The 27,910-nt window shown below is 43.5% G+C and overlaps 2 protein-coding genes and 1 pseudogene across 5 annotated transcripts; 2 read left to right on the plus strand and 1 right to left on the minus strand.

Moving 5' to 3' along the window:
* Positions 1-433: 433 nt before the first annotated feature.
* On the plus strand, positions 434-10,777 carry LOC112902491 (achilleol B synthase-like). Of its 4 annotated transcripts, none has more exons than XR_003230592.1 (18): positions 434-829; positions 1,410-1,595; positions 2,021-2,110; positions 2,226-2,414; positions 4,140-4,224; positions 4,882-5,048; positions 5,226-5,414; positions 6,011-6,124; positions 6,765-6,887; positions 6,976-7,095; positions 7,303-7,401; positions 8,313-8,369; positions 8,854-8,900; positions 9,006-9,149; positions 9,241-9,418; positions 9,651-9,715; positions 9,822-9,905; positions 10,330-10,387. XR_003230592.1 is itself a non-coding variant. In XM_025971611.1 (18 exons), exons 1-18 carry the CDS (start codon positions 632-634, stop codon positions 10,504-10,506), a joined length of 2,322 nt encoding a protein of 773 aa, XP_025827396.1. In that variant the 5' UTR covers positions 436-631; the 3' UTR covers positions 10,507-10,777. The 4 variants fall into 4 exon arrangements, 1 of the variants encoding a protein (XP_025827396.1); XR_003230591.1 differs by having other exon boundaries at positions 9,641-9,715; positions 9,819-9,905; positions 10,330-10,384; XR_003230593.1 differs by having other exon boundaries at positions 9,819-9,905; positions 10,330-10,384.
* LOC112902492 lies at positions 10,717-12,463 on the minus strand (annotated as a pseudogene).
* A 9,971-nt stretch (positions 12,464-22,434) lies between these two features.
* LOC112902275 (ETO1-like protein 1) lies at positions 22,435-27,902 on the plus strand. The gene is made up of 5 exons (XM_025971262.1): positions 22,435-23,512; positions 23,684-25,393; positions 25,679-25,970; positions 26,627-26,936; positions 27,336-27,902. Exons 1-5 carry the CDS (start codon positions 23,382-23,384, stop codon positions 27,554-27,556), a joined length of 2,664 nt encoding a protein of 887 aa, XP_025827047.1. The 5' UTR covers positions 22,435-23,381; the 3' UTR covers positions 27,557-27,902.
* Positions 27,903-27,910: the final 8 nt, after the last annotated feature.

The raw sequence follows: 27,910 nt of genomic DNA on the forward strand, positions 1-27,910 counted from the left end.
CAGTCATTATCTCACTATCCACGTTGATAGAGCTACATGACCTACCAAAATGTGTGGTGCAAGTCTACATCAAGCATGATTTGATGGCTAGATACGGGGGCTATGCTCTGCCCTACCATTGATCCCACATACATCATCCTTAGCCTACCAAATGATGGGTAGACAGACAGCCATTGTCATCACTTTGATGGATACCTGCATGTTTTTGGGCGGCGCAAGTCTACTTCAGTCATGATTGATGGCTGATCTGGGGTACAGAGATCGATGAAAAAGGACAGAATGGAGAATAACATCGCAGCGACAATACCAGCAGCTACTATTTATTGCAACCAGGTCCAGTACACAGGAGTTAGTTTTTGCTTACGGATCAGCTGGATGATGATATAATATAACCTGGAATGCAGACATGGATGAATTAAACATTGCATATAGTAGTTGGGTGAGCTCAGAACTAGCTCCGGAACAAAAATTCAGAAGGTAACCTCGACTATGCTCGACTCCTGTAAAAGCCTACCATTGTTCCACCATACACAGCCTACCAAGTTCTGTTAGTTGGACGTTTGCAATTTGCTTCCCTTGAGCAAAACATCTCGAGAACAATTCGAGCATTGCTGTACCGACCGGCTGGCTCATGTGGAAGCTGAAGATTGGCGAGGGCGGTGGGCCGTGGCTGCGGTCGGCGAGCAACTTCCTCGGCAGGCAGGTATGGGAGTTTGACCCTGATGCCGGCACGCAGGAGGAGCGCACCGAGGTTGAGAGGATGAGACAGGAGTTCACGGAGCACCGGTTCGAGAAGAGGGTAGCACAAGACCTTCTTTTAAGATTTCAGGTAATTCTGAATCATGGCACAATTTTAACTGTGTTAGTTTTCACATGTTTTGCAAGAACATTTACGACTACAAGACAAACCAATGATAAAATGCACTTGCTAAAAGTTTGTGTCCATTCTCCAGCTAAATGTCTTGGAGTCTTATTAGAAATTTCAATAGCCCTATTCTTTGTTTTACCAGATGTGTATTACTTGGCTTATTTATTTCTTATGCGTGGCTTGCAAGGAGATTTATTTATTTTTTTCATATAACATTTAGCATATCTCTAGAACTTATTTCAAAACACTCGAAACATCCAGTTCATTAAATCCAAAATTATTTGAATGACAGTACTCTAGGAAGCATCTGCTAATTAACACCACACCCAGCAACTTCAACACAAAAATTCTCCAAAACTCAACTTGCTACTTGGCATAATTCTACGTGTTGACGGTGGTAAAAATGGCATATCAGTAGCTCAAACTTAAGCATAGCAGTATTTTCCAAACATTAGCTTATACTGCACACATGAGGTGCATAGTTTTAAGTAGTTATGCCATCCACCATAATTCTAAAAATGTTGTGTTGCATTTATTGTAGTGTGCAAAACAAATCCACCATCAGGTGGATTTTCCAGTCATCAAACTTGTAAACAGTGCGGAAGTCACCGAAGAAATTCTATTAACGTCACTGAGGCGAGCCCTTGCCCAGCATTCTACTCTACAAGCACATGATGGTCATTGGCCTTGCAATTATAGTGGGGTTATGTTCATTATGCCTATTCTGGTATGTTCTTTTTTTGTTTAATTGGTATTACTATATAGCCAAGTCATATTTTTTACTGAGTTAGTTGGAGGATATTTCTCTTGGTGTATGTTCAATTTTCACTGCTGGGTTAGTGGACAAGGTTATCTTTTCAGACATCTTTATTGGTGACTAAATGACCTGGAGTGATTTCTCTTGCTGATATAAAACTTAGTATGTACGTTTGCATTATGCCCGCTGCATCTTATATGCTGGTTCACGTAACTAATCTTTACAAAAATATGGTACTGAGAAACAAATGGAGGAGTTGATTGTCTTTGTGACTGAGGTAGTTCATGAGTTTGGTCAAACATTGCCAGATAATTGATGGTTCAATGTCATGCTTTTATTTGAATATATAGAGTTAACTCGCTTGTAACATTATGAAGTTTCTGTATTCCCCACAGGTGTTTGCTCTGTATGTCACTGGGTCACTCAATGTTGTTCTATCAAAAGAACATCAACGTGAGATATGCCGCTATATTTACAACCATCAGGTATGTCAACTAAAGTAAATTGCTTTGTTGTGAGAATATTATAGGTCATAAAAGCACTATTTTTTAAATCTAAGAAATAGAGAAATTAAACTTGTTTCTATTGTATTCCATTTAGAATGAGGACGGTGGTTGGGGCATGCAAGAGTTGGGACAGAGCACTATGTTCAGCTCATGCTTAAACTATGTTACGTTAAGACTTCTTGGGGAGATGTGCACGCATGAAGCTTTGACCAGAGGAAGTGCATGGATCTTGTCTCATGGAAGTGCAGCAGCAATTCCTCAATGGGGAAAGATTTGGCTATCGGTACACCTCGAAATAATGTTGTAAATAGCAGGCTAGCGGCAGCCTTCTCTAAAAGCTATAGAAAACTATAGCGGGCTATAGCGAAAGCTAAATCATTTAACAGAAAGATAAAATAATCAATAATCACATATAAAATAATAAACACTATTGGTCTAACACCAAAAAATAAACTCTAACATGTCTCTTAATTGCCCAACGGTGCCCGTACTATGTTGTCTAGGGTCTACACTACGTTCATTTAGTTGTATTGGTTCTTTTGACTGCGCCTTTGCGAATGACACCACTAAAATCTACTAGCAACTTGACATTTAGTGCTGCTAAATCTTGTAAAAGCCACTTTAGGGGATATTTAGCACTGTTAAATCTCGTAAAACCCCTTTAGACGTAGCGGACAAATGTTGCTTAGCGTAGCGGTAGATCTCCTAAAAAGCTAATAGCGGGCTACAATTTTCAACATTTCCTCGAAATTTACAAAATGTTAACAACTTTATTTTTCCTATATGAATATGAGTATGAGTACTTGAAATTAATAAAATTGCCTTTTAAAAAAAAATGTGTTTAGAAAAGCCACTAGGCCTGTGTTCGTACGTGTCTGAAATTTATTCTTTCTGTTGAGTGTCTCGCCGCTTTTATGTTTTTTAGACCTGCCTAGGTACCATATTTACATGATTTTCTTTAAGGCCACTTCTTTGTTGAGTATTGCTTACCACTATGCAATTGGCTGGTTTTGGGTTAGTATTAGGTGAAGGGGTGGGTTCAACCTGCAACAGATGCTTTCATAAAAAAAACCTACAAGAGTTTGCCAAGGCTGGCATGCTAAGGGTGCGTTTGGTTCAGCTGTGAGCTGTGAAAAAACTGCTGTCAGATGTCTGCTGTGAGATGCCTGCTCTGTCGTTTGGTTCAGACTGCTGTGAGTTGTCGACTGTAAAAAAGTTATATATTGTTTTTATGAAAGACAGTATACAATATTTCTTCGTGATAACCAAATTATTTTTCCTTTAAATCTTTATTTATATATATATGAAAATATTTAGAGTTAACTTTTTTATTCTTTTTTATTTTTATTTTACTATATATGAAAATCTTTATTTTTTTATATATAAAAAAGAATTGAAAGGGTATATATGTGACCAATAGTAGATGTGTAGTTTTTACAAATTCGGAAAAGCTGCAAAAGCAGGGTACAGCCCGCTTTCAAATTTGTACTACAGAAAAGCAGCTTTTTAAACTAGCTGCAGAAAAGCTGAACCCTTTTCTGAACCAAACGCAGCCTAAAGCTCTTACACCCCAGTTGATTGCATTGCTCTTTCCTTTGCTCAAAAAATATAGTACTCAAAAATTGAGATTACTGTTGAATAATAAATGATGGGGTGGTCGCACCATGGTGCCTTATTGTAGTCTTAATGCATAGTTTACTGTACAGTGTATGGGAGAATTCCTTGGCCAACTCAAGTTATAACTGGGGTTTACATTATTTATAACTATGTTGTGTCACTTTAAATTACTGCTACAGATTTTAGCATATATCATTTATTCACTTTCGAGCTGTGATGGCATGATTCAAGAACCAGTCATACCAGCTTCATTTCATGGGAACCTTGCTTTGGGACTTGGTTTGACAAATAATGATTCTCAAATTCCAGTAGCAGCTATTGATTTATATGTAACTTATTATTTACTAATCAAGAAAGTACTAACTCGAAGTGCTTGTGCTTTCAAACAAAGGTAATCGGCCTGTATGATTGGAATGGAAATAACTCGATCATTCCTGAGCTATGGCTTGTTCCATATTTTCTTCCAATTCATCCTGGTACGTGTTTTGTTCTCAGAACATATATTTGAGCCCTTTCATATTTACTCTATGCATTAAATTGATTGGTTGAAATGCATGTCTTAACCAAAAACCGTAATGTTCACTCTGCCCAGCCATTATCCATACTGAATCACTCTTTCTTTTATTTTCATAATGCCTACCCACAAAAGAATATGTTCACGTTTACACGACCAAAGTTGCACTTAAATATCATAAATATTAGGCGAAGATTGTTGAATGCACAACCAAACTCGTCCTAAATGAAATTTTACCATAACGTAACGTTCCTATAATTACTTTCCTAAGGGGCATCAGGAATTGATCCAGATATTCGTGAATACTGAATAGTCAATAGTTTTAGATACAATTTTAAACTTGCTACCTATAAAGAAATATGAATATATGAAACAATTATTTATCTACAAAGATCTAATTTATTTAAACTTTAATGTCTCGTATTTTTCAAAAGTTGCACTTAAGTGTAAGTTTAAATTCCAATAATGAAGCCTTGGGGCATTTGGTACACCTGTGTATTAGAATGAAGTATATAATTGAAGATAGTTCTACCTCCTCCTTTGATGTTCAGAACCTTTCATAGCTGCTATTGTAATATCTTTTTCTAATTAATAACGTCGACTTTGGTTTCTGTTGTAGGGCGGTTCTGGTCCTTCTGCCGGTTGATTTATATGCCGATGGCTTATCTATATGGGAAGAAGTTTGTTGGGCCAATTACACCAACAATATTGTCGATACGAAATGAGCTATATAACATACCATACAGTGAGATCGATTGGAACAAAGCTCGAGACACTTGTGCTAAGGTTGGTTTAATTATGTTTTGACCAGATCCAAAAATACAAGTGCCGTTCTTTTATGAATTGATTTCTATATAAGAAGTTAGGTTGTTGCATACCAACTTAACCACTATGATACCACAACAAAATATCTATCCTGAACCTCTTTATTATATTCTATGTCATTTGTGTTTTTGCAAGTAGGAAGACCTTCTCTACCCACGGTCCTTGGTGCAAAATGCTGCATGGACTTGCGTGAATAAAATTTTGGAACCAGTGCTGAACTGTTGGCCAGTTAACAAATTAAGAGATACAGCATTGAGAAACATCATGAAGCATATTCATTATGAAGATGAAAGTACTAATTACCTCTGTATATGCCCTGTCAACAAGGTAATGTATACAAGATATGTCTTGATTCCTTGAGCTTTCCAAGCCATTGATTTAAGTTGTTGTTCTGTGTGTAATAGCAAATCTCTGTCTGTTTGAGGCTATGACGACTTAATAATAAGTAGTTCCAACAGCACCAAATTTCTATTTTAGTACATGGCTATACTAGTACAAATATGCTCTTCACAGCTTGACAAGCCACCCCAACTTCACATAAATCTTTCAATTGTACCCCACCTAGCCCTGTAGTAGAATGATGCACTGCTGTCCTAAAGCTCGCATTAGTTCTATATTAAAATTGAACCTCCTGTTTCTACATGCATTTTTATGCATCATTAACTTTTGTGATCAGGTCAACTGGTCCCAGCACTTTGGCATTGGATGTCTGTACATATAGTGATGTTACGGGATGATATAACACCTAGATAAACATCTTAACCGCAACTGTATGTAAATACCATATGGAAGTACTTTATCAAAGATTTTTGTGATCCTTGAACATATTTTGCAATGATTTTACTTACCTTGGGATAATGAACAATTTGGGTCATGAATTATCTTTAACTATAACTAACCTATTGTTAGTTTTATGCTGGTAGGCACTAAATATGATTTGTTGTTGGATAGAAAATCCAAATTCGGATGCATTCAAGCGCCACCTTCCGAGGATCTATGATTATTTATGGATTGCGGAAGATGGCATGAAGTTACAGGTACTATCTTGTCATGTTATGCAGTAACTGCACTTGACCTTAATTTAATGGTTAAGAATAATGGCGTAGAATTACTGTTGAAAATCCTTGGGTAAGAATGTTAGTTATTCCATCTGCTTGACTCTTATACTTTTAGCATAATGTTTATTGGTGCAATATCTGTATTCTTAAAGCTATATTGTAGCAATGAATAAGGTATATAACTTTGTCAAAATCTAAATTTAAGCTAGTTCTCCTTTCATAAATTATATAACGCACGCTAAACTATAAGCTGATGAAGTCTTGAATTGCTACAGCCCATTTCCATCTTTGTTTTTTTTATACCTTGTATTCTTGTTTCTCTTCTCAAGGCTCTCACTTCCTGTACCTCTAGTTCTTTCTAGAATCTTCTAGAATATATTCCCTCTATTCCCAACTCATCAAGTATACCCAAACTATGCTACTATCCAAAACCAATGATATCACAGCCCCCTATTCCTGTACTCATATGGAGGTGCTGCCAGTGGGAACAATGCCTGTGTCTGCTGCTACCTATTCTAATCAGCTGATGCTGCACTGGACCCCAATAAATTCAGTGGCAACTGTCAAAAAGTTAAGTATTAAAGTTGTAGAAAAGCACTTAATTTTCCCTCTATTACAGGTGTATGACGGCACTCAAACATGGGACACAGCTTTCATTGTCAAAGCATACTGCTCAGCTGACCTTATTCATGAGTTTGCTCCAACACTTTCGAAAGCTCATGAGTTCATAAAATGTTTACAGGTCGTTGTTACTTATATATTCTATACTCATATATGGTAAAATATAACAATACTTGCATAGCAAATTTTGACATGCATTTTATTTTTAGATTCTTGAAAACCAACCCGACTATGAAAATTATTACCGCCATAGATCAAAAGGGTCATGGGCTCATTCAATTATAGATAACGGATGGTCTGTATCTGATGCAACTGCAGAAGCACTTCAGGTCAGTACTTACGACATATATATGTAGTGTGTGGGAAATGTTCTTCCCTGGTAAAGAAATAAAGTTTACATAATAGCCCATATAACACTTATAATGTTTCTCTACTGTATCCAGCATCCATTAAGTATGCACAAACTTATAGCATAGTGTTTCATGTGTCAATATGTGCTTATTGAATTTTTCTAACCCTTAGTTCAATTCCTATAGGCATTGTTGCTGTTATCAAAGATCTCTCCCAACCTTGTGGGGGATCCCATAAAAGAAGAAAGGTTGTATGATGCAGTGGATTGCTTGCTGTCTTTTATGGTACGACTTTGACTAAAATCATCTATTATATTCCTAATCTTTTTCTAAGCTGATATTTGTGCGTTTTAATTAATTTTAGAAGGTAACATGAATCAGTTCACATTGACTGGCTCTGATGCCAACAATGTCTTCGCTCTAGCACACATTCCGGTTTTAATTGAGTTAAAATTATCATCTTACACCTTTTGAAATGTGATCCCCGTATAAACCATTAGCATATTTGTCGGTACCATAAGAAGACAAGCTCCAATATGCGTAGTAGTAGTATTTCAGTGGCTCGTAGCAGATCAATAACCACCATTACACAGACAGAGTACAGCCTCTTTCTGGTTCAGTGTTCTGACCTTTTTGATATACCCCTTTCCATTAGTCATCGCTGCTCCCACCTAGCTCCTCTTCCGAGCTCAACGTGGTCATCTGCTGGGTTCTCCTCTTTGTCCACCGTCGTCCTTGCTAGCGCAGAGCTCATTCTTCAGTACTACGGCGCTAGTTGGAGCGGACAAAGTCCCCTGCTTGGAGCTGTATGGGCTTACCTTGGATTAGCATTGGACTGGACATCTCTTAAGTTCCATGGGTGCATGGGCTTGAGGTTGAGGTCCTGCCGTCCTGGTCGTTGCCCATGCCTGTCAGTGGAAGAGCTTCATAATAAGGCAGTAGCAACATGTCAAAGGAGCCGAACAGAACTGAAGACTCCTATCATGCCTCCTCTGCTTCTTATAACCTTTTACTCTGAATACCCCCAAAGTTCTTTTCTCGCCTCCCTCCAAATTGTACTATACATATTTATATTTTAATCGAATCATGTACTAGTTCATTTGTACCGTATGTTTTCCACTTTACTTGTTGTTAAAATAATTTGATACTGTACTTTCACATAAAGTTAATGACCACCTTTTCTTTTCCCATCAAAGAACAAAGATGGCACCTTTTCAACATATGACTGCAAGAGAACCACATCTTTGTTGGAGGTGAGTACTATTTTTTTAATTTAACTTACTTTATTGTGGAGTTTTAATAAGAATCGTCATTGTTCATAAATTTGTTTAAAAGAATTTATGTCATGAAAATAGGTATATTGCAGGTATCCTTTTAGACCATGCATGGAAAACTGACCCTGCAAAAAACAAGTAGCACCATTGTAGCTGAATGATGCGTAGTGTTACATGGAATTATCTATTCCTCCAAAGAAAACTAGCTCGAAGCTTCAGTCAAAACTGTAGAGCAGTCGATGCACCTGATACATTCTGCATAATATAATGATGGCAAGAATACAAAAATGGGTAGAAAATTAGTTCGCATAAGGCACATATATTTTTATTAAGTCCATGACTGCAAAAATGTAAGTCTGCATTGGTATTCATGCTCGCTACATTTATTCAGAATTTTTCAGTGTTTTCCTTCTTTTACATCTCATGCTCGACTACACACTAACCTGGACTTCGTTCACAATAGGTTCTGAACCCTTCCGAGACTTTTCTGAACATTGTTGTTGATCATCCGTAAGAGAACAAAAACATCTTCTTACATGTAGCAAGCATGCACATCCATTAGTTTCTTTTTTTCAATCACATGAGAGGTAATTCATTGTACCAACCAATTGATAGATCTGTTGAATGCACATCATCGGCTCTTCAAACTCTGGCCATGTTCAGGGAGCTGTATCCAGGGTACCGCGATGAAGAGATAGGAAAATGCATTAAAGGAGGATCCAAGTTTATCGAGAACAAACAGCGAAAGGATGGCGCATGGTCACCAAAATCATCTTGTTTAATTTGTTATGTCTCAATTCTTAAAACATATCATGTATGTAACAATAACTTGATTAGTCTTATTTAACAGGTTTGGAAATTGGGGTGTGTGTTTCACTTATGGGACCTTATTTGCGGTAGAAGGGTTAGTTGCTGCTGGAAGAACTTATGAAAACAGTTCTTCCATCAGGAAAGCATGCAGCTTTCTGTTGTCAAAGCAGCTAAGTACAGGTGGATGGGGAGAGACTTATCCTTCTAGTGAAAACGCGGTAATAATTCTTAATCTCCACTTATCTAACCCTGGGCTTGTTTGAGGATTTTTTGTGTCATGTTTGGTAGTTGTTTGCTTGACAAGCTAAATTCATTATTCGATCTCGGAGCAAGTTTCAAGTCTGAGCATCTAATCGGTTTCCATATCTCTAGTACAGTTATTAGTCAAACCTTAATAAATTGTATCATTGTATGGTGGTTTCCATAACAAAATTTGCCAGGTTTATGCAGGGACTGGTCGTCCTCATGCAGTGAACACTGCATGGGCAATGCTGTCTTTAATCTTTGCTGGGCAGGTATACATCGCACGTTGGACATTGCAACATTTGGATTGTTCATTAATATATTATACATGAAACTCTTCTGATGTTGGCTTGTTATTTCATATTGTGCGCAAAGTAGGTTGAACGGGATCCGGAACCGCTATATCGTGCTGCAAAAGAATTGATCAATATGCAACTAGAGTCAGGCGAGTTTCCCCAGCAAGTAAGTCTTCAATTATTTTGGCCCACATAAGGATCATTATTAAATGAAGTGCAGTTTCACCTTTTTTACAAAAATAGGATTATCTTTCTACCAACAGTAGGTTTATCTATCACTTATAATAGTCAGAATATATGTAATGATAAATCTTATTGTTTCATCCACACTATAAATGGTCAGAAAAGGCACACATATAGCGTAAATATTCCTTTCTCTGTACAATCACATATGCATAAGTCGTCATCTGTGCAGTAGTGTACATCACTTATCTCTCCTCCGTATGAGTTGTGCAGTACTGCGCATACACTGGTCCAGACTGTAGACATTAGTGTCCTGTAGATTCTACAACTGAACCTTTGTTTTTGCCATGCCTCTAGATATATGTTTTAGTTAATTACTTAGCTGTATTTGAACTCAAACAATGCAGGAACATGTTGGAAGCTTCAACTGCTCCTTTTACTTCAATTATGGCAACTACCGCAACTTGTTCCCGATTTGGGCTCTTGGAGAGTTTCGGAGTCGATTTCTTGCGCAAAAGAATAGAAACAATGGGCATGATTATCTTTCCTCCTGCTCATATCTACTGCAGAAAGTGGGTAATTAAATGTTAAACAAGATTTGCAATTCTTTAAGAAAATTTTCCACAGGCAAACTATGATGTAGCATGTATGATCCAAAGAAAATGAAGTCCTTGATATGTGTATCCTTCACAAAATAACTGTTAGTGCTAATCTTGTTAGTTACATGAGTCCATAAGGTGTGTATCTGTGTTACTTTAGGATCCTGGTTACGGAAGGATGGTTGCATTGCTCTATCAAGTAGTGTGATACAATACAAGACCAAAGTGCCATAAACATACAATCTTTATTGGCAGATGAGTACTAGATAGTGTACTCAGGAACTGAAACTGATGCAAAGATCACCAAGGATTTCATTCTCCGAACTCTCAACTGAGCTGTGTTCGTGCGATGTCCATCGCCGTGGTCCCGTCGACCCTGTTGCTCCGCTGATGCGCCACGATGTAGTCTCTGTCTGTACTTGATGCCCCGGAACTCCACGCCACGGCCGTCGGCGGCCGCCAGCTCGTGCACTGGCTCGACGACGGCGTCCAGGCACGGTGCGACCATGCTGACGAAGGAGATCCTCTCCTTCTCACCGCCGACCACCGCGCGGTGCACCACCGCCTTGTACCTCTCGTTGCTCACAATCTGCAACAGACACGGCCGCACACACACGTGATGTATAGGAAGAGCTCGTGAAGCAAACTGGGATCATCGGTGTTCTCCTGTTACCTCCAGCTGGTCGCCGGCGAGGACGAAGAGGGCGCCCGGATGCGGCTTGGCGAGGAGCCACCGCCCGCCGTGCTTGACCTCGAGCCCGTCTACGCCGTTCTGTAAGATGAGCGCGAGGAAGCCGTGGTCGGTGTGACGGGGGATCCCCATGGTGCTATGCTACCGACGTCGTCCGCGCCGGCGCACGCCGGGTACTGGTTCTGGACGAGCATCTGGAAGCAGGACCCGAGGTCCAGGGCCTCGGAAACGCGGCCGCCGGCGACGCCCAGGCTCTCGGAGATGGCGACGCCGAGCTGCAGCATCAGGTCTCTCGTCCGTGCCGCCAACTCCCCAGCGATGTCCCTGAAGACGACACCGATGGAGTGACAGAAATGTGGGAGCAGAGACACGTACGGTTCTGCTAATCCGATCGAGCTTGCAGGTACCTCAAATTTTCAGGTTTTGCAGGGCAGTGGAGCTCAGGATGGACGAACATCTTCAGGTAGTGCCTCCGGCGCCGGGCGCTGCCGTCTGCCGAGTAGAAACCGGTACCGAACGTACCGGGTCCATCGGCCCGGCCGCCGTGTATCGTGCCTTCTCCTCCTCCGGTGAAGCGAGCAGTTCCTCGCACGCCTCCGTGACCGCTTCCTGGAGAGACTCGGGCACCCCATGGTTGATCACCTTCAATTCACACCGTCGAAACGTGTGTTAAGATTTACTACGCCACCGTTGATCGAAGAAGATGTTCTAGCTTGCTGAATACGTAGCAGCAGGAAGAAGGGTTTCAACTTTCGAACGTACCATGAAGAAGCCCCAGTCCTCGCACGCCCGGCCGAGGTCCCGGATCGCCTGCGCCCGCTGGTCGGCTGCGTCGTTGACGAGGACGTCGAAGTCGACGAAAGGGATGCCGCCGCTGCCGAAGCATGGTTCAGGGGCTGAGGAGAGCATGGCAGGAACGTCGTCGCCGCCGCTGAGCTCACCGTTCATGAGCTGAGGGGGGTTTCGTGGAGAAGTTTCTGCCATGATTGAGCTTTGGTGGAAGAAAGGGGATGCTTCTTCCACTTATCGACGGCGGCGGAGTGGCAACTAGTAGCTAGCAAAGCTCACGTACGCACGACTTCTCGTACACCTGCAGGGTGTGTTTGGCAACTGAACAGGAACAGGAATTAGTGGTGGGAGTTGATGGAAGAAATAAATTCACTTAGGAGTTTGATTTTTAGTCCCAATTCCTTGTTTGGTCCGTGGAGGGATTTGGAAAGTAAATTCATATCCTCTATTTGTATGCAGGTTTTGACGTGGAAAGTATATCATAAGTCATGATGAATGATTAAAATTATTTGTTTTCCTTTCAATTACCATCCCTCCCCATAGAAAGAGATCGGTAGGAATTGAGTCTCTAAACTTCTTTTCCCCATCCCAAGTGAACTAATTATTTTTAGATCTCGAACACACACTTATCACAATGCTACATGCCAAGAAATTACCATCTCGCTACTTCGTGTTGTTGCTGGAAGTGATCATCGTGCCTCTATAGCCATGTTAGGGTGATACTCGGCCTCGTGACCTAGCTAGTGTCATGTCGCGGCTATGATATGACTATACCATCTTACTATCATTGTTGTGCTCCTAATCTTTATTATTGCACTTTCGACGATCTATCAACTCATTGCTTTCATGTCCAAATTTAATGATTGTGCATTTGCTCTATATATGCTGCTATATGACTATACTTCTTTGTGGCCAATCCACTATTTTCTTCATAGTCATCATTACTTTTTCGGAATATGATCCATATTAACTTTTTTACTTTCTGTTCTTTTAATCATAGTTGTACCCTATAAGTTACTTTTATTAAGTTGTGCTTCTCCATGACCACTCGAATGTTTTTTATTGTTGTTATCATCAGGCTCCCTAAATTGCACACTATCTCATAGTCTTTTAGTTTAGAATAATGTGAAATAAAGATAGACCATCGCGCAAACTAAGTATCTATTTGGTAGGACTTTGGGTTCTTCTAAAATAGTTTTAGCTTTGGCTTCAATGATCAATCAACTCTTTTCGTCGAGCCTGATGTTTGGCAAAATATCTTCTTAGTGGTAACGTGGTATTTTCAAGAATATATTAGTACTTATGGAGGGAGAAGAAACCGATGAAGCCATCTTTTTTTCTCCTTCACTATAGTATAATCCATTTTGGGGGTTTACATGGGTTTCTTGTGTGATGTTGTTTTATTTGTACCCATTGAGAAAATCCTAACAAACATCCTAACAATTATCTTAGTCACTTGTGCCATTATTAATAATTAATTATTTATAAAAGTGTGTACTAGTAATGATAGTAGCATGAAAATTTTAGGAACCTAGGTTCCTTTATTTTTCAAAATTTATACTTTTCATTACATATTAGTGATTTATTTTGTTATTTACATGGATCTTTTATTATTATATTTTGCACCAAATCATATATAATATATACTATGGATTTTATATTATTTAATTTCAAGTTAAAATATATATTAGTTTATTCAACAAACCTTCTGAAATAATGTAAACTATTAGAGTCAAACATTTTTTTATTAGTGTGGCAATTTTATTTTACATGGGCTATTTACATACATAATTTGATTCCCAAACTTAATAGAAATCAAATATCAGTATTTATTATTTGATCAACTATTAAAATTTTTTACACTTTTAATTTTAAATTAGCTATTTACTAACGGCATTCAACTTGGACTCTTTTATCAGTTGCTAATTTTTTTATTTAATTCTAAATTTAGCTATTTACTAATTGCATTCAACATGGTTTTGGTTAGGTCTGATTTTTCTTATTTTAATTTAAATTTAAACTATTTACTAATTGTATTCAGCAAGGACTTTTGATCAAATCCTAATTTTTTTAATTTTTTAATTCTAAAATTATATATATGTATTAATCGTATTTGATATGGAATCTTTGAATTAATCTTGATTGTTAATTGTTAGATCTTTATAAAATTTAAAGGCGTATATTCTTCATTTTTTTTAAATAACATGGTAAGTTCTAGTCCCTCTCAGCAAATACGATGGTTTTTTATTTCATACCTCCTTATTTGTCGTGCTTTGCAAAAAAAAATTGATACCGTGATGGATGCTAGTGATCCATGCAAAGGATATTGTTGTTTAATCATCTAGCTGTGGAGTGTTTGTAGCATTACCCTGACTGTGCCGATCAGGTAGTAAGTGCCGACGATCGTTGCCATCCTGAACCAACGACCACCACCCCTGCAACAGCAATATGGATTTTTGATCAAATCCTACTTTTTATAATTTTTTTAATTTCGATATTAATCGTATTTGATTTCAACTCTTTGAGTTAATTTTAACTGTTAGATCTTTATAAAATCCGACGGTGCAAATCCTTCTCTTTTTTAAATTAACGTGAAAATTTCTACACCTCCTCGACAAACGTGGTGGCCTTTTTTAACACTCCCTTATTAATATAATAGATGAGCACACCAGCCAAAATAAAATAAAATAAAAATAAATATGAAAAACTAGAAATACGAGTCTGAATCTCACATGCATGTACGACGCATGGCACATGATAGCTATTGACTGCAAAGAAATACAAAGACTTTAGTAGAACACGCTTCCTAAATCCCAGGCACTTGGCATTTTGGAAAGAGGAGCAGGATTAAGAACTCTCGTTAGACCTGCTTGAGATATATAGATTTTGCTATATGTATCTAGAGAAAAAACCTAAGACGACTAATAATTTAGAACGGAAAGTATCTCAGATGTTATCACCCTTTTTTGTTACCATCAGTTTACTGTCTCACGTGGAATGGCGGGTAGTTAACAAATTTGGTTGTTATATTGTTTTAGTTTCCACTCGAATTTCATGTCCCACGCCTGTTCGTGTTTTTCAGTTTAAATTAATCAATGTTTCCGCGACTGATTTTTGTCATTGCCAAATTTTAATTTGGCTCGCTCTGTCACAAACCAAACGCGCCCGAGAAACCAATCTTGGGCCTGGGTTGTGCCAAATCTGAATTGTGCTGCCCCCGTTTTGCTCTCCGCATGGGCAAAAAAGCACACGCGCTGCTGGCGTGGGCTACTTTGTGGGCTCCCCGTGGTCTTCGGTAGAATTTCTCAGGCGTGGGCTGCGAAAGTGGGCAAGGAAAGGAGGGGGCACGGAAGAACTTTTCAGGCCTGGCCTGATCTGACTTTGGTAGGTGGGTTTTGGCAGAAGACAGTGGTAGGTTGGGCTCACTAGACGACCCCAGGATGCCTTTCGGTCCATTGTGATCTACTAATAGCAAATGTTTTTCTTTATTCTTTGGCACGTGCTTTTCTACATGAGGCCCAAAGTGTTCTTTGCACATTGATAATAGCGAAAATAAAAGTGAATCACGTACTCTGCAGCTGCCAACAAATAAAAAGGATAAACTGTTTGCATGAATCCAGTAACTAAAGAGTTTGCACGAACTCTTTTCTTTTCCGTGAAATAAAATTATTTTCATGATTCGCAAGTTGTGTGGGTGTTTTTTTTCCCCCATGTAACATCGCAAACAAAGCAAAGAAGCAACTAGACTTGTTGCTTGACAACACCGGCCGGGACCGGATCGGACGGAATCTTTGTCACCAGAACATGGCTTAAACAGGCTCCAAAATCCAGATGGGGGCGAGGAGGATATGGTTGAAAAACGATTAAACTTTTGCATCCAGTCTGGTTGTACGTACCGACCCCAATCAAAATGGCCAGCGCCACGGCCGGCTAGCTGCTCCGAGGACACGGACGGACGTGGCAGGAGTGGCCGAGTGGGGCGACGGCCGGCCGGGACCGGGACGATGATGATGCCCGGCCGGCAAGGCAGCGTTACCTCTGGCACGTACGCAAACCTAGCTAACCCCCGGCGTGGCAGCGTGCAGCGAGCGGATGAACCGGGCCATGCACGCGTGCGTGCACGCGACGGGCAACATGATGATGTGGTGGTGTCCACGTAACCCAGAGGGCAAGATTAAGCAGGCAGGCAGGTGCTCTCAATCCGTAGGCAATCCGTTAGCTGCCTACTTGGACGTTGGATGCTTCGGCAAGGCTGAGAGAAACCATTGAATCTTTGTCGTTGCAGACTGACCCAACAGCTAGGCTTCACCGCTTTTGTGTACGAGTAAAGTAGGAGCACGTACGCACCCTCTACAAACCTACACAGCATGCAGTCGGTCAGAGACCTGCATGCCTGATTCGTGTCTGTGTACGAGTGGGCACGGTGGAGCAATGCAAAGTGCAATGATCAGCAGCCTTCCTTGCTTGCTAACGTGTATGACGACTTGCCGCTGCGCCGGCTTCTGCCTGGCTTTGACATGGACCGACCAGACCGGAGCAGTTGGTCGGCCAACTGCGCCGAATTTCCTTTTTTTCCCCGCTCTTTTTCCCTCTCCCAAGCTGACGTGGACGTGCAGCTGGTCTACCTGCCTCCCATGGCCAAACGCGGTTAAATTGGCTCGGATTCATATAACCGCTCTCTGCCAAGCACCCCCTCGGATTCAGTATGTATATAGTTTAGGTGGCCTGCATGGCAGCAGGTGATCGCAGATGCATGCATGCATATACTTATATATGGAATTCCTGGTCACACGTGTGGGGCCGGCTGATGTATTTAGACTTTTAGAGTATGCACGGTAGGTCAACTCCTGCGAACTGCTCGCGTAATCTATTCCCAGAAAATTACCCGCCGTCAGTTGCTGCATGCATGCTTTCATTCAGTGCAAAAATAATGCTCGCGGAAACGCCAACTAGGTTTGGCCAGGCCGTCGCCAGACACGATCCCGAACACAAGACAATTACACTCTGTTTTGTTTGGTGGCGCTTATTGTAAACCCCACCTATAAACTCTAAATAAGCCCTATTTCAGTCAAACAGCAACGCTTATGAGGGGTGCTTATGCCTATAAGCTCCGTAAGCCGAAAAGCCCCTCCAAAGGGTTCTTTTGAGGCTTATTTTGCATGGCCCACACAAGAAAAGCAACCATTTCCTTCCACTACCCCCGCATCCCGCACGCCCTCCGCCCCTCGCGCTCGCAAACGCTCCTCCAGTCGCCGACACGATCCTACCGGCGGTCGCGCGCGGTTCCACCACCCCCTTCCCAGCGGCCCTAGTCGCCTCGCTTCATCCTCCCCAGCGTGCACCCGTCCCTGCCCCTTCGCGCCGCCGTGAAGCTCCCTCGCGCCCCCCCCCCCAACTGCGCACCCCTGTCCTCGCCCCTTCGCGCCGCCGTGAAGCGCCCTCGTCAGGAGATGGACGAAGATGGGCACGACTGGTACCCGGATAACATCGCGCAGCCTCCTACCGGCGCTGGCTTCGATCTGTTCTCTCAGGCGGCCTGGTCAGATCTGGCCATCCACGGTCCCCGGGGCGGTATGGCGGCGCTGGATCTTAACTCCCATGAGGAAGGGTTCCCTGGAATGGAGCACTACCAGCAGATCCTCCAACCCACGCCGGGAAGTGGAGATGACGCCTTGAGGAACCCGCTGGTGCGCTCGCCTCGCGTTGCTCGATCTGCTCGAGGTGGCAGTGGAGGGGTTCGAGTTGGTGAGGGTCTCGCAAGATCCTTGGATTTCGGAGCTCCAGCACGCGGCAGCCAAGGCCATGGACATGGTATTGGCGGTCGCAGCGGGCATGGAGCAGGCTTATGTGGATCTGGTCATGGCTCCCGTGGACCTCGTTGGACTTGATCTGGTTTGAACAATACCGGGCCTACCGGCGGTAACGGTGCTGATGAAGTGGAAGAAGGCGATAACGGTGAAGTGGAAGAAGTTGCCCAGCAGAGCTCCAATGTAAGTTTGATGTACACTTCACAGTAATCCTAGATGCAATAGGTTGTTTGTTGCTTGTAGTAGTTTGTTTCATGCTTCCAGTAGGATGTTTGACCCTTGCAGTAGGTTGTTGATGCTTGCAATAGTATGTTGATGATTGTAGTGTGATTGTGCAGTGATGCTAGCAATGCTTGAAGTGTGATTGTGCAATTTTTTTCTACTAGATGTACACTGACAAGGTAGTTTGGTCAGAACAAAATCTTTATCACTTGTGTGATTTGTGGTGTAATCAAATGGAGGCAGGGAATTGGAACAATGGCACTATGAGTGGAAGAGGATATAAGATTGTGGCTGATATTGTTTTTTGAAAGAACTGGTTTGATGCATGATAAGAAACAACTCAGCAACCGTATTGGCATACTCAAACAATTCTACCTTTTCTGAAAGATGTGCAATAACGCTATTGGTATCACCCATGGTCGTAATAGGGAAGTAATAGCCAGTCATCAGTGGTGAAACCGTATTAGCATACTCAAACAATTCTACCTGAGGAGCAGTTGGATACACCTATCAGTTCAGGGAGCAAAAAGAGGATCAGCATCACTAGCACAATAGCTGGGGAAAAGGCAAAAGGAACCATGCTTTGCTGAAGGTCCAGCAAGAGGAGAAAGCAAGAAAGAGGGATAAATTGGAAACTCATGTGCAGTTCTGCATGGATTTGGCTGTGGAATGTGGGGGCAGCACCAGGCACTGTGGAGCTTTTTTGGGTGTAACCTATTCTTCAAAGATGAATACAACAGGGTGGTCTTCAAGTCTATTCCAACAAATGAAGGAAAGCTAGACTGGATCAAGAGAATGTGTGCTCATGACAAGTTATATTAGTTAGGAACCTATGCTTATATGGCTGTCAAGTTATGTTCAGTGAACTCATTTATTTTTATGTGATTGTGAACTTATGCTATTTATTTGCTTGTGAACTCATTGATGTTAAGTGATTGTGAACTTATTGCTATTTATATGCTTGTGAACTCATTGCCGTTAAGTGATTGTGAAATCACTGCTACTTATGTGCTTGTGAACTCATTCATGTTTCAGTGCTTGTGAAATGTTTCATGTTGTTCTGTCCTGATATATCTTTACTGTAGAATGATGCAAAAGGGTCATCCGGTGAACCAACTGATGGGAATTCTCATGCCGAAGGGTCATCTAGTAAGGTGGTAATGTGGTTCTTTGTATGGGAAGATATGGATACACCAATCAGAATGTGATTGGGTACTTGTGACTTCAATTTGAGGTTTGCTGGGTGGCTTGAATTGGTACATGACATAAGAGTGTTCAGTGATGCTAAAAATAAATACGGTAAAAAGTTTCCACGTACACCTCCATATGAGGGGTTTTTTATAATAAGCCTTCCAAACCAAACATGCTCTTAGTTAATTGGTTAGTTAATTTAATTGATGGATTAGTTGCCGCTGCTGTTGCACCTGAGCTGAGCTGAGAAGTCAAAGTCGGGAGACCAAGGGGCCCGCGGGGTTTGTCAGCGGCAGAGCCGTTGGGTGAGTCGGCTGGCTCGGCTCGGGCCATCGGGCGCCACCCAGTTGGTTGCCGCCGGGCCCGTAGGCCATAGACCAGAGGGGCTAGTAGACTAGGGGCTCGCACGGCACCGCACCCACCCAAGTGGATTGGCGCCCGGGCGCGTCCACGTCATGCACTAGCCGTTGCATCCGGCAGGTTTCGCTGCCCCTGTTCCACGGCTCCTTGTTGGATAATGGCATCTTCTGAGAAGTTGAGATAGGAAAACGAGTTTATGGTAATGTGATTTACGCCTTTTTTGCCTAACATAAATTCTTAACTGTCTTTTTACCTATCTTTCCTAAGGATTTTTCCCTCCGGCCACTTGATTTAATTAGATTACCTTTGGGTGCACTAAGCAGAAAAGAAGTCCCTTTTTTGCCACTGTAAACCCAACCTTGCACTGTCGCCGTCGCACTGAAAAGGTGGAAAATAATCAGATACCGTTCTCCACCGTGGCCGCCTTTTTCGTTGCCACTAGGGTTTGAAACTCGTTAGCTCGCTCGGCTCACAGCCGGTTCGGCTCGGCTCCGTCCAATTCCTAACGAGCCGAGCACAATTTGTGCTTGGTACTATAACGAGCGAGTTCGAGCCGTACGAGCTACTCCACCTACGTACGGGCCATCTAGAAGCCACGACTCAGTATTATCGGTGTTTTATCCGCTAACCTACCGAGGAGATGCTGCAAGGCAGTAGATTGTTTGGTGGGGGATCGCCGGATCTAGAGCTTGATGGTAAAAGCAAGGACACAAGATATAGATTTAGACAGGTTCGGACCGCCATAATAGCGTAATGCCCTACGTTCTGTTGGGGGTATTGTATATTGTGCTCTGCGCTTGAGTGTTGAGTTGCCTGTTAGCTGCTCTGCCGATCCAGGTATCCCTGCCCTCATATATCTAGTTATCTAGTTAGGAGTTCTAGTAGGATTACATGGTAGAGTTCGTAAAGTTCTAGTATGATCACAGAGGAATTCTAGTAGGAGTCCGACTTCGTTTTTTACGCGGGTAGCTTACTTGCGGTTACCTGGGGATTTATCCTTGACAAGTATTTTCTTTGTGCCTTTGTGCTTGTCCAATGTCCATTGAATGGACCAATCAATTGATATATCTGAGAGATCAAGACTCGGTATTTTGTAACCTCTTTGCTTATGATAGGCTAGCTTATGGGGATATGTTATTGATGGAACATGTACGTATGATTGATAAATTATGAAAGTATCACCTGTGAAATTATATATGGTATGGAAATAGAACCATATATTTACCTTATATTTTTTATTTGATCTGTATGGATGTATATTATTTAGAAGAATATATTATTGTTTGGCTCGTGAGCTGGCTGAGCCAGCTCGCGAGCTGGACGGACCGAGCCGAGTAGGCTTTTGTACTTGTACTAGTTAGAATAACGAGCTGAGCCGAGCTGGCTCCTTATCGTAGGGAGCCGGACCGAGCCGAGCCGAGGTCGCTGGTTCTCCAGCCCTACTTCCCACCTAGAAGTGTACCAAAAGTAGGAGATGAAGAGTGACGTATGCACTCGGCCGGTGGTGAGGCTATTCGTCAGAATGCAGACCCTTTGCCTCTGACCAATGTGCGGCAGCGTTGGTAGGGCTAAAGGCCAAGTTTGACTCCGGAGACTTGTCGAGTGTCCACGGATATTTACCAGGTGTGACTGCAGCCAGATTTCTACCGGTAGAGTAGCTTCACCGCAGCTCTGGCATATTTCAAACGGAGTTTGGTCGAGAAATTCATGGACGGAGAATCTCTTTTATTTTCTGAAACGAATGGATCTGGAGCATCTTACATGGATTGGATGGATAAACAAACTTGGGACGGAACTGGAACAGCGAGGGTGAGTTGTTGCACGTTCTCATCCATGCAACGTCCGCGCGGCGGCAGTTTTATTTATTTATTTATTTCTTTATTGCCGGGAAAATAAACTAAAACGCGTGGGCTCGCGTGGTGCAAACCGGACACCACAAAATAAATATATATGCAGGATGGCCGAAGTACCTTTTTTTTTTCATGGCCATACTTGTAGTTGTAGCACAGTACATGTATTGCTAGATCCTTTGATTTTTTTTTTGCATGGGCATGAACTATAAGAAAACCATCGCGTGGAAAAGTAGCACCAGGTATAGTGCCAAGTCGTTGTAGTCAAACGGCTGTGTTGAAACTTGAATTGGTCTGAAAAGGAATGGATGTAATTCGTCAAATGGTTGGCATGTTTTCTTCTGCCTTGAGCATACCTGCCATGTTTTGGTTTTGAAGCACTGGATGTGTTGCAGAAAGGCAAAACTACAACTTTGCATTTTTTTTAAAAAAATATTACTGAAGAGTTAATTTGAATCCTTCGTTCTCGCGCACATGTAAGTACCCAGCTTACACGTGTCCGGAAACAACAACCGTTGGACGCGAAAGGAATTCCCTCAGAATTTTCACTCCAGCTACCGAATTTATCCATCGTTGCCGAAACCATTGATCACCACAACAAACGTGTACGTTGGCCATAAATGACCCTCCCGCCCACACAATTCCCTTTCACAGTTTCACCCCACACCTCACTCCAAGCCAAAAAAATAAAAGGGAAAAAAAAGCAAACAGAAACCCCGCGTGCGCCTCCGCCGCCCGAGCACTCGCCGGCCCGGCGTCGCCGTTCACACGCGTGCGCCGAGCACCACGGCCGGGTAAAAACGAAAACCAAAAAGTCCCCCCCGGAGAACCCACCCGTTGCGTCGCGACCGGACGCCACGCCCCCCCTCGCTGGACCACACGGAGTTGGGTTGGGTTTCTGCCAAGCGATTAGCCGCGTGGTTACCCGGCGGCTGGCCGCCCCTGACCCCTGATTAGCACGGAGCTCCAGTTTTTATCGTGCAGCTCGCGCTCGCAACTTCCCTGCCTGCTCCCTCGGCAAAAAGAGGCAGGGGAAAGGGAAGGTGTATAGATCGATAAAGAGCGGCCTCGTCCTTCCCATCTCTCTCCTCCTCACCAAAACCAGAGAGAGAGAGAGAGAGAGAGAGAGAGAGAGAGAGGATCGCAGCAGCGGCCGCACAAAAGCGTTCGCCGGGGCTTTGGATTCCCGAGAATTCCCTTCCAAAGCGGCTGAATCTCGGGACCCCGCGCCGGCCCGCCCCCGCGCACTCCTGCTCGTCATCCCTCCTCCCCACCCGTCTCCCTCCTCCCGCCGCCGCCGCCGCCGCCTCCAGAGCAGGAGCCGGGCGAGCAAATCTTGGGGATCCCGGCTCGCTCGCGCGCCCCCGCGCCCGCGCCCGTGCCTTGCCTGGTGGATTCGCTCCAGCGGGGGGCCGCCCCTTTTCCGTACTCGGGGTTGGGTTGGATTTGGTTGCGAGGTGTGGTTGGGGGTGGTGGGGGAGCTCGCTCGGGACGGGAGGGGGAGTGGTTACTCCCCCCCTTGGCTTCTTGCTGAGCGCCCGCCCCGCTGGGCCGTGTCGTGCCATTAAAGCCGGCGCCTTTGGGTTTCTCTCTCCATCCTCCTCTCCGTCCCCCTCTCTCTACCCGTCCCGCCCTCTCTCTCTCTCCTCTCTCTAGCTAGCTAGCTAGCTAGCTGCAGATTGGTGCGGTGGTTGTCGGGGCTGGGTTCCTGCGCCTGCCCGGAGCGCGCGGCTCGATTGGGGGCTCGGAGCTCCAAAGGCGCCGCCTTCCCGGCGCTCCTTCCCCGCGGAATTCTCGGGCTCCGAATCCCCGCCGCCGGTGGCGCGGGAGGGGTCGATTCGCGGCGTCCCTTGGCTGCTGGGGGTGGTTTGCCCCCCTGGATGGGAAGGATTTGAGTGGATTCGGGAGGAGGAGGGGGCAGATCTGGTTTGATTCGTCGTGGTATGTGCCATGAGGAAGCTCTTCTTCTCCGAGTCCGCCTGCAAGGAGACCAAGCTCCACTCCGCGCCCCACTCGTGGCTGCCCCTCGAGAGAGGGAGCCTCTCCAAGTCCTCCGGCCATGCCTCCGGCGGCACCTCCATGTAAGCGCCCGCCCCTTGCTCCCCGCCGTACCTGATTTCTCGCTTGATTTCGCAACATGTGCTTGCTGTGGCTGAATTGTGCTGCTCAAGATTCGCTTCTTTTGGGTACTGATTCTGTGAAAAATTGGCTGATTGAGATGTTTGCCCTCTTTTCTGATGTCTGTGATGCAGAGAGTCTTTGATGAAGATGCCGGAGCCGGCAGTGCTTCCGCACTTCAAGCCCGCGGACTATGTCGACATACTGGCTCAGATACACGAGGAGCTGGAGTCTTGCCCTCCGGATGAGAAGTCCTGCCTGTACCTGCTCCAATTCCAGGTTTTCCGCGGCCTGGGCGAGGCCAAGCTGTCGCGGCGGAGCCTCCAGTCCGCGTGGGAGAAGGCGAGCACCATACATGAGAAGCTCATCTTCGGGGCGTGGCTCAAGTATGAGAAGAAAGGGGAGGAGGCGATTTCGGACCTCCTCAGCTCGTGCGGCAAGTGCTCGCAGGAGTTCAGGCTGCTGGATTTCGTGTCGCAGGTCTCCACCGGGGCACATGACATGAGCTATGATGAAGAGTCTGATGAATTCCGGGGCTCTGCGGTGGTTCATTTCCGGATAAGAGATGATATGATCGCATGCGATCGGCGGAAGCTTGCAGCTTTGTCAACTCCGCTATATGCAATGCTCAATGGCGGGTTCAGGGAATCATATCTAGAGGTCATTGACATGTCTAGAAATGGCATCTCCCCTATTGGCATGAGGGCAATCAGTAAATTCAGCCTGTCAGGAAGACTGCCGTATTTGTCAGCTGATGCTATTTTGGAAATGCTTGATTTTGCCAATAAATTTTGCTGCAAGGGCCTCAAGGATGCTTGTGAGCGAAAGCTTGCTTCTTTCGTCTCTTCAAGGCAAGATGCTATAGACTTCATGGAATGTGCTCTTGAGCTGGGCTGTTCCATCCTTGCTGCTTCATGCTTGCAGGTGCTCTTGAATGAGCTTCCAGAGTGCTTGAATGATGAGCAAGTGGTTAGGATATTCTCCTCTGCAAATAAGCAGCAGAGGTTGACGATGGTTGGCAATGCATCTTTCTCCCTATATTGCCTTCTCAGTGAAGTCTCCATGAGTACCAACCCAACATCGGATGTCACCTTAAGTTTCTTGGAAAAGCTGGTGGAGTCGGCATCAGATTCTAGACAGAAGCAGTTGGCCTTACATCAGCTTGCATGCACAAGATTTCTAAGGAAAGATTATGCTGAGGCTGAGCCCCTGTTCAGTGCTGCCTTTTCTGCCGGCCATCTCTATTCGGTGGTGGGTTTAGCTAGATTGACCTCTCTGAGGGGTAACAAGCATTTTGCTCTCAAGTTGCTAGACTCCGTGATGTCATCTCGTTGGCCTCTTGGATGGATGTATCAAGAGAGAGCACTATATTTGGATGGTGATAGCAAGTTAGAAAATCTTAACAAGGCTACTGAGTTGGACCCTACTCTGACATATCCCTATATGTTCCGAGCTGCATCTTTGATGAAAAGGCAAAGTGTTGAAGCTGCATTGATGGAGATCAACCGGATCCTGGGATTCAAGCTTGTGCTCGAATGTTTAGAACTAAGATTCTGTTGCTACCTTGCTCTTGAGGATTATAGAGCTGCGCTATGTGATGTGCAGGCGATCCTCACGCTTGCCCCAGATTATCGTATGATTGGTGGCCGGGTGGCTGCCAAGCAGCTGCGTATGCTAGTGCTGGAGAATGTAGAGCAGTTGACAACTGCTGACTGTTGGATGCAGCTTTATGATCGGTGGTCATCTGTGGATGATATAGGATCCCTCTCCGTTATATATCAAATGCTGGAGTCAGATACTTCCAAAGGAGTTTTGTACTTTAGACAATCTTTGCTTCTTCTCAGGTAAATAGATTAATTTATGCTATTGCTCAGAAGAATAGTTTGCATAATTCAGTATTATAGAGTCGGGCAATAATGGGCATAGTAGATGCTCATGCTACTGCACATTGTTGGCATGTCTTGCACCTACTAGTATTATGCATCTGGAAGCTGGAATGTTCGCACATGTTCAGCTGATAAGCATGTTTGCACATGCCTCCTGTGCTAACTGCTAACTTGCTGCATGATTTTTTTTGGAAACACTGTTTGGGATGTTAGGATTAATATGGTTTCGTTTTTTGTTGTCAGATTAAACTGTCCTGAGGCTGCAATGAGGAGTTTGCAGCTTGCTCGTGAGCATGCTGCAAGCGATCATGAAAGGCTTGTCTATGAAGGATGGATATTGTATGATACAGGCCACTGTGAGGAAGGATTGCAGAAAGCGGAAGCATCCATCGCAATACAAAGGTCATTTGAGGCATTTTTCCTAAAAGCCTATGCTTTGGCTGATTCAAGTCTTGATCCTTCTACCTCAGCAACAGTTGTATCACTTCTAGAAGATGCATTGCGGTGCCCCTCAGATAGACTCCGAAAGGGTCAGGTAAGGGTTCTTTCTCCCCCACATCATTTCCTCAATTCCACTTAGCTAAATGGATCATGAATGATGAGGAGCTGCTGTCCTTTTTCTACTGTGACATCTTGTAAATTTTTACTTGACTTTTATGACTTCACTTGGAAAATATGAAGCGGAAATTTTTTTCTACATTTATTGAGTAGTCCTTTTTTGTTGGGAGGTGGTCTTGGATTCTTGTTATTCCTTTCATTCTTCACATATGCATTTGTTCAACTGCCGGGTGTTGCTAAATTTTGTTAGAAAGTTAAGATGTCCTATTCATTGTTGCATTAAGTATGGGAATGGTACTCTCAATCTTAAAAATGTCTGTCCTGGTTCTCCTAACATGGCAACTGATCAACCGGAGTCCTGGGTATACTCCAAGAGTAATTTGATTTCTTAACAATTAGTTAGCCTGCTAGCTAAGTTCGAGCATCTGATACCATCTTCATTACTGGGAAATTTCATTTTATGTGGATAAATGGAGCACTCCTTCAATTGGCTAATCAAAAGAAATTTTAAAAAATATTTTCTTAGCTACATCAACTTCAGATACTGCCCTGTTTACATCTCTGTAGCATTCTAGTTTGAGATGTTGAGACGGATGCATAACTGCAACTTACTGATAATTTTACATCTTTTAGGCTCTGAACAACCTTGGAAGTGTTTATGTGGATTGTGGGAAGCTAGACCTGGCAGCTGAATGCTACATAAATGCCCTGAAGATAGGCCACACCAGAGCGCATCAAGGCCTTGCAAGGGTTCATTTCCTTCGGAACAATAGAACTGGTGCATATGATGAAATGACCAAACTAATAGAGAAGGCCAGGAACAATGCATCAGCATACGAGAAGAGATCTGAGTACTGTGACCGGGAGCTGACGAAAGCGGACTTGCAGATGGTCACCAAACTCGACCCTCTGCGAGTCTACCCTTACAGATACCGTGCTGCTGGTAAGTGCTACTTCCTGCATGGCATATCCAATTTTTTTTAATTTTTGTATGAAAAAGCTAGGATGTGAAATGATTCTGGACCACCAAATTCAAAGCAGATTGAAACTTAGGATATAAAATTCTTGACAGAGTTGTTTAGTTATTAATATAATAGATGTAGGCATGTAGCTCATCTGTGCCCAACTCCTAGTGGTTTGTGCTACTTTAACTAACCAACTACCTCTGCTCCTAACATATAAGCTGGTAAGAGGTCAATGTGATCTGCCATATTCTTTGTTCAACTTGATCAGTAGGTGTAACAACCATAATATATTTCATTCAGTTCATGAATTAGCTCATCTGTTTATTGCCTTCATGCTTCCTCGGCTGACGCTGACTCTGCCCTGATTTTGTACCCAGTGCTAATGGACAACCACAAGGAGAAAGAGGCCATTGAGGAGCTGACAAAGGCGATTGCCTTCAAGGCAGATCTGAATCTGCTCCACCTGCGCGCGGCCTTCCATGAGCACATCGGTGACATCTCGAGCGCCCTCCGGGACTGCCGTGCGGCCCTCTCGGTGGACCCCAACCACCAGGAGATGCTGGAGCTTCACCACCGGGTGAACAGCCAGGAACCCTGAACCTCGTGGTGTACATACCGGAGCTCTCTCTTAGAGAACCAGCCAACCAAATATACCAGTGTATGTTTTGTACCATACACAGCAGATGAATGTAAGGATAGTAGAAGCCAGTTAGGTCCTCCCCTTCAAAGCCAAACCCCATCCCTTGTGTCCCCAATTAGATATGTTGTTTGCCATAGCCTCCTCTTAGTAGTAAATTATTATTGTCGATTGTGATTAAGCCTCCTAATTGTACCCGCCATGTGCCCCAGCAGCCCCATACTGTCAGAATCAAAAAGTTTTGACTGTAGCATGTGTAAATGAATGTAATGGGAAAAAAAGAATGGAAGCTTTTGTCGGCGCAAAACTGTCAAA

The sequence above is a fragment of the Panicum hallii genome, chromosome 8 (assembly GCF_002211085.1).
Source record: "Panicum hallii strain FIL2 chromosome 8, PHallii_v3.1, whole genome shotgun sequence".
In the NCBI taxonomy this organism is placed as follows: domain Eukaryota; kingdom Viridiplantae; phylum Streptophyta; class Magnoliopsida; order Poales; family Poaceae; genus Panicum; species Panicum hallii.

What these genes read in the sequence shown, in the direction of transcription:
- LOC112902491 (XM_025971611.1), top strand. Translation starts at nt 632, where the DNA reads ATGTGGAAGCTGAAGATTGGCGAGGGCGGTGGGCCGTGGCTGCGGTCG. An exon ending in CTCGAGACACTTGTGCTAAG is followed by an intron (nt 5,049 to 5,225) that starts GTTGGTTTAATT and finishes TTTTGCAAGTAG; the next exon opens with GAAGACCTTCTCTACCCACG. An exon ending in CAACTGCAGAAGCACTTCAG is followed by an intron (nt 7,096 to 7,302) that starts GTCAGTACTTAC and finishes CAATTCCTATAG; the next exon opens with GCATTGTTGCTGTTATCAAA.
- LOC112902275 (XM_025971262.1), top strand. Translation starts at nt 23,382, where the DNA reads ATGAGGAAGCTCTTCTTCTCCGAGTCCGCCTGCAAGGAGACCAAGCTC. An exon ending in GCCTCCGGCGGCACCTCCAT is followed by an intron (nt 23,513 to 23,683) that starts GTAAGCGCCCGC and finishes TCTGTGATGCAG; the next exon opens with AGAGTCTTTGATGAAGATGC. An exon ending in TTACAGATACCGTGCTGCTG is followed by an intron (nt 26,937 to 27,335) that starts GTAAGTGCTACT and finishes TTTTGTACCCAG; the next exon opens with TGCTAATGGACAACCACAAG.